At 47.4% G+C, this 12,654-nt stretch overlaps 1 protein-coding gene across 1 annotated transcript in view; it reads left to right on the top strand.

The window, feature by feature from the left end:
• LOC142428675 (guanylate cyclase 2G-like) overlaps nucleotides 1–8,510 on the top strand; it is a 46,995-nt gene extending 38,485 nt beyond the window's left edge. Inside the window, exons 19-22 of the mRNA XM_075533465.1 lie at nucleotides 1,790–1,964; nucleotides 2,697–2,795; nucleotides 4,977–5,068; nucleotides 8,403–8,510. Coding sequence (XP_075389580.1) covers nucleotides 1,790–1,964; nucleotides 2,697–2,795; nucleotides 4,977–5,068; nucleotides 8,403–8,510 — 474 coding nt within the window. The remainder of the gene's footprint in view (nucleotides 1–1,789; nucleotides 1,965–2,696; nucleotides 2,796–4,976; nucleotides 5,069–8,402) is intronic.
• Nucleotides 8,511–12,654: the final 4,144 nt, after the last annotated feature.

Below are 12,654 nucleotides of genomic sequence, written 5' to 3'. Positions count from 1 at the left end.
GGGGCTTATTGGCCCTCATTTCGGTTATGTGATGCTAAGCAATTCAGAGTGACGTCGGGCCTGCAGTTTTAGACTCTCAGTCCTGGCTTCAGCACATAGTCACCTGACCAGCCTTGCTCAGAGAATAGACACTTTGAGTGAAGAAATATATATATTTGGGGGGGGGCGGCAGGGGGCAGGTGGGAGTGGGAAGAGGGAATAGCAAAAACAATAATTTGGCTTCCTTAAAGGACATACTCAGCTAACCAGCAGAAGACTCAGGTGGTAGCGCTACTGGCTATTTTGCCTGCGTTCTGGCTTCAGATGGGGGCTTGGCAAGCACAGGAGTCTACAGGGCCAAGGATGCATGCGGGCCCTGAAGCATGTGGGCAGCCACGTGGGTACCTGCCCATACAAGTGCTCCCAGGACTCTGTGTCTGCAAACAACCTCACGGCTAGGGAGAGGTTGGGAACAGTGGGCATGTCCCTCAGGGACACATCCTTAATGGTTGTCCCCAATGTTCCCACAGCTGTCCCCCTCTGTTCAAGGGGGAACAATAGGATGGCACAGATAATTTTAAGAACTGGCTAATGCCAAACCTACTCTGTTTAGGAAGGCGCTCTCCGGGAATTGTCCTCTGAGTGCTACCTGCCTTCTCAGAGTTCCAGGTGGTTCTGTACGTGGCCATGCAGGCAGCTGCTCACTGACAGGTTGGTGGCTTAAGCCGAACCAGAGGTGCCTGAGAACAAAAGACTGGTGGCTACTCCCCAACCATCAGCCACTGCAATCCCAGGGGAGCAGCTTGCCTCTGACCCACATGGGGCCATCGCAGCTCCGAATCAACTCCCAGGCAAAGAGCTTAGGACTGATTATCTTCTCGGCTAGGTTTCACAAGGGCCTGTCTCAATGTATCTCCCTCAAGGGGGTTCTCATGGGGGGGAGAGGTACCCTAGAATCCAGTTGGACTTGTGAGCTGCTGGACTTTGTGTCATTTCAGAGTTGCCTGGAGACAGAGGTGTTCTTATTGCCTTGTTGGTGCGATCCAACAGAGGCGTTCCACCCTTACATCACCTATGTCAGCGATGCCTCCAGCATATCTGGATGGGCTGAAGCTTTGAACTCCTGGGAGTCACTGCTTTCTCTCCAGTGACGGGAGGATTTGCAAGCTGCTTAGAGGAGGATTAGGGGCAAAGCCGATAGACCAGACAGACACATTGATAGACATTAAACCTGAAAACTCATTTGCCATCAAGTGGGTTCTCATGCATAGCCACCCTCTAGGGAAAATAGAACGATCCATACGACTCTCCAATGTCATCATCTCGATGGGAGTAAATTGCCCTGACTTGTTTCCATGGTGATACTGGTGAGTTTGAACTACCTACTTCATGCTTAGCCATTAATTTCTAGAACCACTGCAAACCCCTTTTTATGCCCCTGAGTACACATACATGTGTGTGAGCCCTTCTGTGAGGACAGGGCATTTCAGGATAGATTCTTTGTGATCCACCTGCTCTTTCCAGTTGACCTATCAGCACACTGCTGTCAGTCTCAGTCTCACCATCCTGTGGGCCATATGGCCAGCAGAGAAAGAGAAAACATCTGTGGAAGGAAGGTTAAGGAGGGATAGTGATGTGGAAGAAGCAGGACAAGAGCAGCAATTTGAGGGCAAACTGGGTCCTGTGTGTGGGGTGCAGGCAATGGAATGCAACTGCTTCAAAGACGGAGGGGCCAGGGTCACAGGGGCCTTCTCTTTACCACCATCCAGCCCCCAGAGAACAGGAGATCACCTGCCTGTTCTGCTTTCAGGTTGAGACCATTGGAGATGCATACATGGTCGCTAGTGGACTTCCCATCCGCAACGGGATCCAGCATGCGGATGAGATCGCCACGATGTCCCTGCACTTCCTCAGTGCCACCGTCCACTTCCAGATTGGGCACATGCCCGAGGAGAAGCTCAAGGTTCGGATTGGTCTCCACACAGGTAGGCAGCACTGATGGCAGGTGGGGCGGGGGTAGGGGGTGGGGGTGGGGTGCAGGGCAGCGAGTTCTGTGTCCTGAGTCGTAGCTGGGAGGCTCTTGAGACCCCCTAAAATGGAACGACACTGTTTTAGTGGAAGCAAAAGCTTCCATGGTATTTCCATGTCGCCAGGTTGCTTGCTAACAGCCAGGCAGCACCAACAACAGGGCATCAAACCCAAATAGGTAGCAGGTCCACCTGGAGGACGGTGACACCTGGCGGCTGTGATCAAATTCCAACCCGAGCTGGAGTCACGGGCGCGCGACCTGTACAGACGTGCAATTGCTTCTATGCTCTGCGGTCGCTGTCCTGAAATTCCAAATCGTATTTTGAACAGGGGGGCCCACATTTTCATTTGGCCCGAGCCCTACCCTCCACATAAGGTCGCCTGCCCTGCTCTAACCTGTATCCTTCAAGGTTTAACTGAAATAAAATAAGATCCACAATCCGAATGAATGACCCTCGCGTCTGCGCCACGTTGCCTCTGTGTAGATGTCCAGTGCACGGATGACAGGCTATTTTTAATTGAAGATGGTCCAAGTCTATGTCCACCCCAGGACTTATTGCCAAACCTTACCCCAAGAGGGCGCTTGAAAACCGCTTAGTGAGAAGCGTTCCCTTAGTCGCCTGGAGGAGCGCAAGGTTCAGTCCTTGGGGAGGCCAGGCGGTGATGTCCTGTGGTTCTTCACTTCACAGGTCCCGTGGTGGCTGGCGTGGTGGGGATCACCATGCCCAGATACTGCCTGTTTGGAGACACCGTGAACATGGCCTCTAGAATGGAAAGCGGCAGTTTGCGTGGGTATTGCTTGCAGCATCTTGCAAACTCAGCATCATTGTCCCTCCAGAGTTCTTTTTAAAAGTGGCGCTTGCAGGTTGCCCACTCTCTCCCCCCTGGAGGTTAAAGAACACTGTCCACCCCATCCCTTGCAGAGGGGTAGTGGGGAGGAGATGAGTCACTCAGGGTTCAGTGTAGCAACAATGAAACTCAAAACCTTCCTCTAGTTCCTGAACGCTTCCTCCCCTCCCAATTATCATGACCCCAATTCTACCTTGCGGACCTGTTATACCAGAGGATGTACAGTGGTGCAGTAGGGATCTGGAAACACAGGGAAACTAGGACGGAAAAAACCCCTCAACACCAGCGGCGGGAGTGGCAACACCAGGAGGGAAGGGGGTGTAGAAAGGGAGAACCGATCTCGGAGATCTATGTGTAACCTCCTCTCTGGGAGATGGGCAATGGGGAGGCGGGTGAGGGGAGACGCCGGGGAATGTAAGATAAGATATAATAATTATTTATAAACTATCAAAGGACCAGGGGTGGGATCGGGGAGGGAGGGGGACGGGGAAAAAAAGGAAAACCGAGCTGATTCCAGGAACCCAAGTGGAAGGTGAATTATGAGAATGACGAGTGCAACGAATGTATAAGGGTGCTTTGCTCAATTGATGTATGTACAGACTGTGATAAGAGCCTTATGAGCCCCAATAAAAAGATTAAGAAAAAAAAAAAGAACACTGTCCACCCTAGGCCACACCGATCGCAAGCGTGGTAGTGCTGTGTTCTCTAGGGAGACCGGTCATCTAAGACCAGACCGTCTCTTCTAAGCAGTCAGCTGTCACACCGAGAAGGAACTCATTTTAATAGGACACTTTCTGTACAAGGTCCGAGAGCACATAGTCTAGGCCTTCCGGGACACAGGGCCTCTGTCACCTTACTGAGCACTGCCAGTGGAGTTGCCAAACAGCCACAGATAATATGTAAATGAACGGGCAGGGTTGCGTTTCCATGGCACTTTTATTTACCACAGGCAGGCGCCTGCAGTTAGTCTGGGAGTCCCAATTGGCTGATCCCTGATCTTCTTGTTGTGGGGAAGAACTCTCTGGCCAGGGAGTCCAGGGCACTGCATGTTCTTTGGCTTGAAAGTAATGGTACTGCCCTGACTATGACCAGGCATTTACCAGCTGAAGTGTGGGAAAAGAATGAGTCATTGATTTAAGTTGCAAAGAGTGGAGGTAAACCTTCTTTTATAAAACCAAAATCAAACTCCCCGACATTGAGTCGATTCTGACTCATAGTGAACCTGTAGGTCTGGGTAGAACTGCTCCTGGGGGTTTCTGAAGGAGTATGAAGTTTCATCTCTCTCCTGGGAGTCAAACTGCTAACCTTGTGGTTAACTAACCTTGTGGAAAATGACAAATTCCCCACAACATATAGAAACAAACAAAAATGTTTTCCACTTCTTATTACTTGATGCTTAAAGTGAATCGACCAAGCCTCAAACATAGACTTGCTTAGGGTGGAATAATTTCTTAGTGTGTCGTAAAGGTTTTCAGCTTTAAAGTCTGATATTGGGAGCTGGCATAGTGGTTATACGTTGGGCTACAAACCATAAGGTTATCAGTTCAAAACCACCAGCCATCCCATGAGAAAAAGATGGGGCTTTCTCTCCCGTAAGAAGTTACAGTCTCAGAAACCCACAGGGCAGTTCTACCCTCTCCTTATAGGGCTGTTATGAGCCCAAAGCAACTCGTTGTCAGTGAGTTGTTTCTGTTTTATGGAGGCGCTAAACTTGAGTCCTCGTTCTGGTGAAAAACATATTTCCAGTCATAAGACCCGGCTCAGAAACCCTCCCCCCAGGCAACCTTTCTTCTGCTGAAATCTGAGGCCACTGGTTACTCTCCATCGATGGGAGGTCCCAACTTGCAGCCCGGATCTAGTTCTGCCTTCTGTCTCTATCCTGAACTTACTGCAATTTCAGCAGCACCCAACCAGGTCTGGGCAATGTTGAGGGTGGGGGTGATGAGGTGGGAGGGGTGTCCCTGCCCACCTATCCCAGGTTCCAAGATTTGCTTAAACAGAAGCCCTGGTGACCAGAGAACCCGAGCCATGTGGTGTTCCCTCTGAAAAGCTGCCCACCCCTGGGCCCTCATAGGAGAGCCACAAGCAAGGGATGACTAAGACTTGATTGGTTTCTGCAGCTCTCCGGATTCATGTCTCTCAGAGCACCGCAGAGGCCCTGCTGAAGTTGGGAGGGTATGATTTGCAAGAGAGAGGCACCATTCAAGTCAAGGTAAGGCCAGGCTAACTGCACCCTCTTCTGCCTACTTGGGTCACCGATGATTGGAGGGGTCAAGGAACTTGGCTGCAGGCATGAATCCACAGCGTGCAGTGGTCAGTGGGGATGCCTAAGGTCCATCTCCGGAAGTTTTCATGACTTCAAGGTCTTCTTCTTCCAGACAGGCCCATCCCCTTAAATAGTCCAACATGGACACTACAACAGAAAATACCTTAGCTACCACCTAGACCAGGAGTGTTCAACCTTCCTAAAGCCGCCACCCTTTAATACAGTTCCTCATGTTGTGTTGACCCCCAACCATAAAATTATTTTCACTGCTACTTCATCACTGTAATCTTGCTACTGTTATGAACCAGGCGACCCCTGTGAAAGGGGCATTCGACCCCCAAAGGGGTCTCAACCCACAGGTTGAGCACCGCTGACCTAGACCCGCCTCCCTTCTCTCTGTCACAAGTGGTTCTCCAGCTTCGGCTTCGGCAGCCCCAGTCCAGTCTGCCAGATCCAACCCTGCGAATCACCATGCTCGCCTTTCTTTTGGTTTCCTTTCACCCAAGACTCAAGTGTCCACGTTAAGGGGACAGAATCCGCTGGTTTGCACTTGGCGGTGCCAGGGCCTCATTGACCTCTCCCTTGCCTTGAGCCGTCTGGCCCACAGTTGTACCCTGACACGTGTCATTGGGACATTCTCGCCTTCTCATAAACGCTGCTCTTCCCCTAGGGGAGGGGTACTCCTCTCGAGAGAGCAGGTCTTTCTGGGAGACTCCCAGGCAAGCATCTCAACACAACTGCTTTTATCCCAACCCCTTTCTTCTAGTGTGGCAGGCTGGCTACTGAGCTATTGGGTGTTTGAGTGGGTATGGGCATCCAGAGAAGAGAGATAAAAGGGGAGAAGGGCATCGTCAACTCTAGTTCGCTGAGTCTGACTGGCATGCTGTATTTGATCAAGTGAGTTCGGGACAGAGAGGATTTTTCTAGCATGGCAGCTGTGTAGATCTGGCTTTGAATCCTGACCTTTCACTTACTGTCTGATTTGGGGACTTAGTTTTCTCATTTGTAAATGTGGCCGATGGTAACGCTGCCCATCAAGGGTCTTTGTGAGGATGAAATATGAACATGTATAGGGGGTACTTCACGGGTGCCCAGTTTATAGAGTTCATGGTGAAAACTCAGGTTCATTGGTACTTTGAAACTTTCCTTTCCCCGTCCATTACTGCCATTGACTCTCATGGCCCAGACCCTTGCTAAACCTCCATCAAGCTTCTCAGCACTGCCCAGAGTTCATCTATATTATATTCTATAACATCTATTACAATCATTGTTTCTCTGGTGAAGCAAATGGTTAAGAGCTCGGTGTTTCCTTCTTTTTAATAATAAATCATTTTATTGGGGCGCTGACATATATTATAACAATCCAACCATCCATTGTATCAAGCGGACATGGGCAATTGTTAGTCAACAATTTCTAGACATTATCTTTCTTCGTGAGACCTTTGATATCAACTCCTCTTTTCCCCCTTCTCTTCCCCACCCTGTCATCCCTGCGAACCCTTAATATATTATGCGTTGTTCTTAATATTTAGACATGTCTTAGACTGCCCATTCTATCCCTTCTCCTACTAGCTTGGTATTCATCCCCTTCCCTTTCGCTGCCCTCCTGGAGTCTTTACTCCCATGACTGATTTTGAGGGGGCTTGTCTTTCCTGAACTCCATAATTGAAAGCTCTCATCTGTGCTGCTGTCTGTACACCGGTCTGGTGGGGTTTGCGAGGTAGGACTGAGATCATAATAGTGGAGGGAGGAAGGGTTAATAAACTGGGGGTGCTGTGTGTTTCATCAGTGCTAAACTGCTCCCTGGATGTACTTCTCCTCTGTGCAGCCTCTCTGCAAGGGAACATCCAGTTATCCATGGACGGGCTCTGGGTGTCCTCCTGGACCCCTCTCTATCACCACGATGAGGCTGTTTATATCGGAGCTTCTGATGCCTGTTCTCATCAACATCTCATGATCACACAGGCTGGCGTGCTTCTTCCAGGTGGGCTTTGTTGCTTCTCTGCTAGATGGCCACCTGTTTGACTTCAAGCTTTTAAGACACATATATTCTTTCTAAATCATTTTATTGGGTGCTTTTACAGCTCTTATCGCAATCCTTCCATCCATCCATCCATCCATCCATCCATCCATCCATCCATCCATCCATCCATTGTATCATGCACATTTGTTCATATGTTGCCATCATCATTTTCAAAACATTTTCTTTCTACTTGAGCGCCTTTTTCCCCATCCTCCCCCACTCTCTCGCCCTCCTGAATCCCTGATGAATTATAAATTATAATTATTTTTATATCTTATACTGTCTGCTCTCTCCCTTCATGCACATTTCTGTTGTTCATCCACCTGGGGTGTGGGAGTTATATATCAACCATTACGCTTGGTTTCCCCTTTCTCTCCGCACTTTCTCCCTACCCTCATGACATTGCTATTCCTATTACTGTTCTTGAGGGGGTTTCTGTCCTGGATTCTTCATGTCAGGAACTCTTATCTGTCCCAGTGAACATGCTCCAGTCTAGCCGGATTTGTAACATAAAACTGGGGTCATGATAATGGGGGATGGAGGTGGGGGTTTAGGAAGCATTAAAAAATTAGAGGAATGTTGTGTGTTTTGTCAGTGTTATACTGCACTGTAGCTGACTTGTCCCTTCCATGTGACCCTTCTATGAGGGGATGTCCAATTGTTTACAGATGGCTTTGGGTCTCCACTGCAGCCCCCCACATTCACATCCGCATGAGTGTTTGTTTTGGGTCTCCTGATGCCTGACACCTGATCCCATCGACACCTCATGATCACACAGGCTGGTGTGATTCTTCTATGTGGGTTTTGCTGCTTCCCTGATAGATGGTCATTTGTTTACCTTCAAGCCTTTAAGACCCCAGATGCTATATCTTTCAATAGCCGGGCACCATCTTCTTTTTTCACCACATTTGTTTATGCACCCAGTTTGTCTTCAGCGATCCTGTTGGGGGAACTTGGCATTTTCAAACCCACCCTGAGGTTGGTCAGAAGACTGACCAGAAGATATGCTTCTGTGAAGGCAGCCATGAAAGCCCTGCGGAGTGCAACTCTGCTCGAGCACACGCACGGGGCCTCGAGCACACACACGGGGTCGCCATGGGTTTGGATGGACTCCATGGAAGCTGGCTGCCTCCCTCACTGGGGTGGCTTCTGCTCTCTCGGCAAGGAGGGTGTCCCGAGGTGCCTGCTCAGAGCCTGCACCTCCCAGGCGGCTCCTCTCCGCTTTGATGCCCTCACGCCTTCCCTTGCTCCCCACAGGGGAAAGGCGCACAGACAACGTTCTGGTTGAAAGGCAAAGAAGGTCTCACTTTTCTGCTCCCTGAGTTTCCAGAGGAAGAGGCTACCGTCGTCCCTGAGATCTTATGAGGTGGGTATCTCCCTCCAAGGTCTGCAAGAGGTCACATGAAAGTTGGTGGGAGTCCTGTTCTTTGGGACCTCCCTAAGCCATTTAAAAGTGTTGTTAGTGGGGTATTAAGGTCAACTTCTCCACTAGGGGGAACCATCTAACTAGTTTCCTCTCCCTACTCTGGGGTTTGCTCCCAGGCCGCTAGGCTGTTTGAACTGGACATCTGGGGGGTCTGGAGCGGCCTACGCTCTCAGCCCTGGGAAACTGCTGTGAACCCACCCCACTGCCAGATCTTTCTAGTCCATGAGTTCATGAACCCAGTTTATTCCTGGAGAGAAAAAGGTAGGAGAATGAAACATGGGACTTACTCATGCCTTCCACTCAGGCCTATTGACTTTGTGAGGCGGCTGTTGACTTAACTTCTGTGTCTATTCTCCTGTCACTTAACCAGCCTGCGAGGAGAGAGGAGCCCATAGCCCCAGGCTTCTCACCTCAGTTCAGAAGGCCTCTCCAATGTGCGTGGGCACTCACTGCTGTCCACAAGGCCTAATGCTATGACAAGCAGATGGACCCACGCCCGTCGCTGGAAAGATGCAGCCCCTCTTCCAGGATTCCTACGAGTGCTTCAGCTTCCAAGTGAAGACTGTCTTAGCCTAATGCGTTTCCTAACTTGTTTTCTCAATACCAAGAAAAAGATAGAGCGCAAATTTTAAGTGGAAATTTTCCATTTGTTTAGAAAGCATGCTAAATGTTAAAAAAAAAAAAAAAAAAAAAAACTCAGCCAAGGCAAACACATCCATTCCCGCCATGGCCATTTTCCACTTTGAACAATAAGTCCCCACGTGGCTCGATTCATTATTGGTAATAGCTTACTGAACCAAGAATGCCTTTTCAGTGCCCTCGCTTTGTCTCGTCATTCCTCAGACCCTCACGTCTGCTGTGTGGTTGCTTTGGAATCGGGACGAGTCATTTTAATGACAGATTGTGTTGGGAACCTTAGCCAGTTGAGTTTCAGAAACGCCAAGGAGCAAGAATGTTTTCCTCGTTGCTGGGCTCCGGAGCCTCCGTGGCGGCGGAGAGATCTTTGAGCTCTGCGCAAGGAGGTGAGGTTAGGAATACGTGGGTTTCCATTCGTGAGGGTCTTTGCTATCAGGCTCTCCAGCGGGGCTGATGGAATTCGTGACTTTCTGTGGAAAGAGGGACCTTACATCAGAGCCCAGGAAAGCTACTCATAAGTAACCCCGTCTCCACGGAACATTTCCATCTGCAGAACTTCTGCCCCTGCCGCCGGATGCCTAAACGTAATGACCATGACAGTCACTTTTTCTATAACACGGGCTCCTCTCGATTAGGGCAGGTTCAATTTCTCCCTGTAGCTCTCGGAATCATCAGGACCTAGAGCCTTTTGGCGGATTCTTAGAAGGCAGGAAAGCAGGAGGCATTACTGGGACGGGAATGGGGATCATCTCCCTGTCACACCTGATTTCAGACAATGAGTCAAATGAATCATCTTCATTTGCCTTGGAACAGCTTCTCATGTTTGAGATCAGGGCTTCCGGAACACTACTGTGCTTTGTCCCGGGAGGTAATACGGTGTTCTCTGCTAGAAGCCCTCGTGGAGAGACGGGCCAGCTTCCACTCCTCTTGTCTTCCTTCCACCCATCCACCGATGCATACGAACGTTTCACTCATTCAAGCATAGTTTGCTGAGCCCTTATTCTGTGTTAGATATCACACTGGGGAACATGAAAGACTATGAAACTTTTCTTGATATTACCTCACAGTTTAGTTGTAGAGGAGGAAAGTGAATAATTTATACAAAGAACTGGTAGATAGTGATACATAATTGTTTGAGAATGATGAGGGCAATGAATGTACAAATGTGCTTTAAACAATTGATGTATGTGTGGATTGTGATAAGAGTTGTATGCGCCCCCTAATAAAATGATTTTTTAAATGTTAAAAAAAGAAAAAACGTATAGGTAATAATATATGAAGAATCAATAGGAGTCCAAGAGTATTACATTTCCAGTATACACATGCATGCATTTATTTCAGGCAACATATATTTAAAGAGACCCTTGCACTCAGTGGATGACTGCAGACAAGTTCTCTCAGTGACATATTGACCTTAGTCTTATTGGAATGCCGGCAAGAAAAAGGATACTAAAAAATAACTGTTGCCTGAAACTCAGCTAACTCAAAGAGCTGATGTTTCCATCAGTCTTTTAAGTGATATTGAAGCTACTGAAGGTGATTTTATGGAACAAATCATAACTGGGGGTGAGTCTTGGATTTACCCATCTGATCCAAAGAGTGAGGTCCAATCCAAACAATGGCTTCTAAGGGTTACTACTGAGGCAGCTAAATTCAAAGCACAGCGCTCAGCTCAGAAGGTTTGGGCTACTATTTTTTTTTGGATTGCCATGGGATAATCTTTATAGATTTTTCTCTTCACATGCAGGATTATTACGGAGGCTTCATATGAAGAGGTTTTAAGGAAATTGAAAACAGCATTCATGAGAAAAAGATTGTGAAATTGTGCCCAGGAATCCCCACCCCCCCAATCATAACAATGCACCTGCTCATTCTTAAAGGGTAGCATGATCTGTCCTAGGAGAGAAACTTGGGCTTGTTGAGAAGCCTTAACCCCCAACCACCCTACATCTCTGACCTGTCCAAGCAGGGATAGACCTAGATGGAGGATGTGATGAGGAACGATAGATTCGCACTATGATATCTTTCTTTAATAAAGGTTAGTATGACTTTGTAGTCATACTTTGTGACTTACTCTCATATAAGTGTAAAAATACAGAGCAAATGACTAAGAATTCTGGTATCATCACTTTAAAAAGGGCACTGGAAACTAATATGGATATAGTGATAAATGTGGGACACGACAATTGTCTATGATTATCCTACCTCTGTACTTTTTTGAGCTACGTTCCCTTCTAGCCCTAGCCCATGTGCATATGGAGCCGATTACTATAATAAAGGCTTTCCTTAACTATTCCTTTCTCATTGTACATGGTAACATTTGGCATCTATGTACAAATATACACATAAAACCCTTATACAATGTGTATTCACAGACTTTATGTGCGTGTGTACGTACACAGATTTAGGAGTATATGGATGACTCAGTGAATTGTACGCATCAGCACAGAGCCTTCTAGGCATAATGTTAACTAGAAATTTTGGTTAGAGAAATTTCCTGAAATCTATACTGGTTTTTTTCCTTAACATCTATTAGAAATACCTCAAAGAAATCCATTCTTTTCTCCTTTTCCACATGTTTGCTTTATATTGAACACTAACGGGTGTTTACAAGACAGACTGCTTTGAGAGTGTCTTTTCCTAGTTCTCTAGGAGAGACGTTACTAGACCAGAAAGGCAACCCAAGACCATTGAACCATTAGTTTACTTCACGTAAAAACACATCCAGATTCTGGTGAGAAACATTAGGGCTTTTGATAGGCAGGGAGATAACCAACATGATGCCCCACCTTCCAAATGTTAATCATATGAAACGCCTTAACCTCTCGACACTGGGAACCTAAACTGGAAAACTCCTATTGTCAAGGTAGGCAAGGATGATTAAAAGCCTATGGTGTACATGTGTGTCGAAGAAATTCTGGTGGGAAGGACCTCTGGCAGGCTTGAGGAATTGGCTATCACACATGATATATTTACACTGTAAGCTGTAGTCATAGGTTATTTATGTTAAGGCAATTTTATTTATTCGATAGCACCAGGCAGAGATACAAGATCATAAAAAATGATGATAGAATCAAGCCAAACTAACATCACATTGTTTTATTCTGACAGCCAAGGATTTATGATTACGGTTCTAAGTGTGCTATTTTCATTTTTTAAAAACTAGTCAATGAAACATTTCTCTTGTCTTTCCTGACTACAAAAAGTCTGAGGTCACAGAAAGAAAGCATGCCAGCCACGAGTTCCAGGTGAGACAACATCGTGTAATTCCAGTGTTGTCTATTGCAGAACAAAAATGAGCTTTCTGTGCCCGGAAATTTGAATCCTAGTTCACTTCCTAGGTTCACCGCCACAAGTCATGAAAGGTCCATCAAACAATAATTTCAAAACTTCTCAAATACCTTAAATACCACAGGACATACTCATGTATTGTTTTCAAATTGTAAG

The sequence above is a fragment of the Tenrec ecaudatus genome, chromosome 16 (assembly GCF_050624435.1).
Source record: "Tenrec ecaudatus isolate mTenEca1 chromosome 16, mTenEca1.hap1, whole genome shotgun sequence".
Lineage (NCBI taxonomy): Eukaryota > Metazoa > Chordata > Mammalia > Afrosoricida > Tenrecidae > Tenrec > Tenrec ecaudatus.
This window is presented reverse-complemented; position numbering and strand designations above follow the sequence as displayed.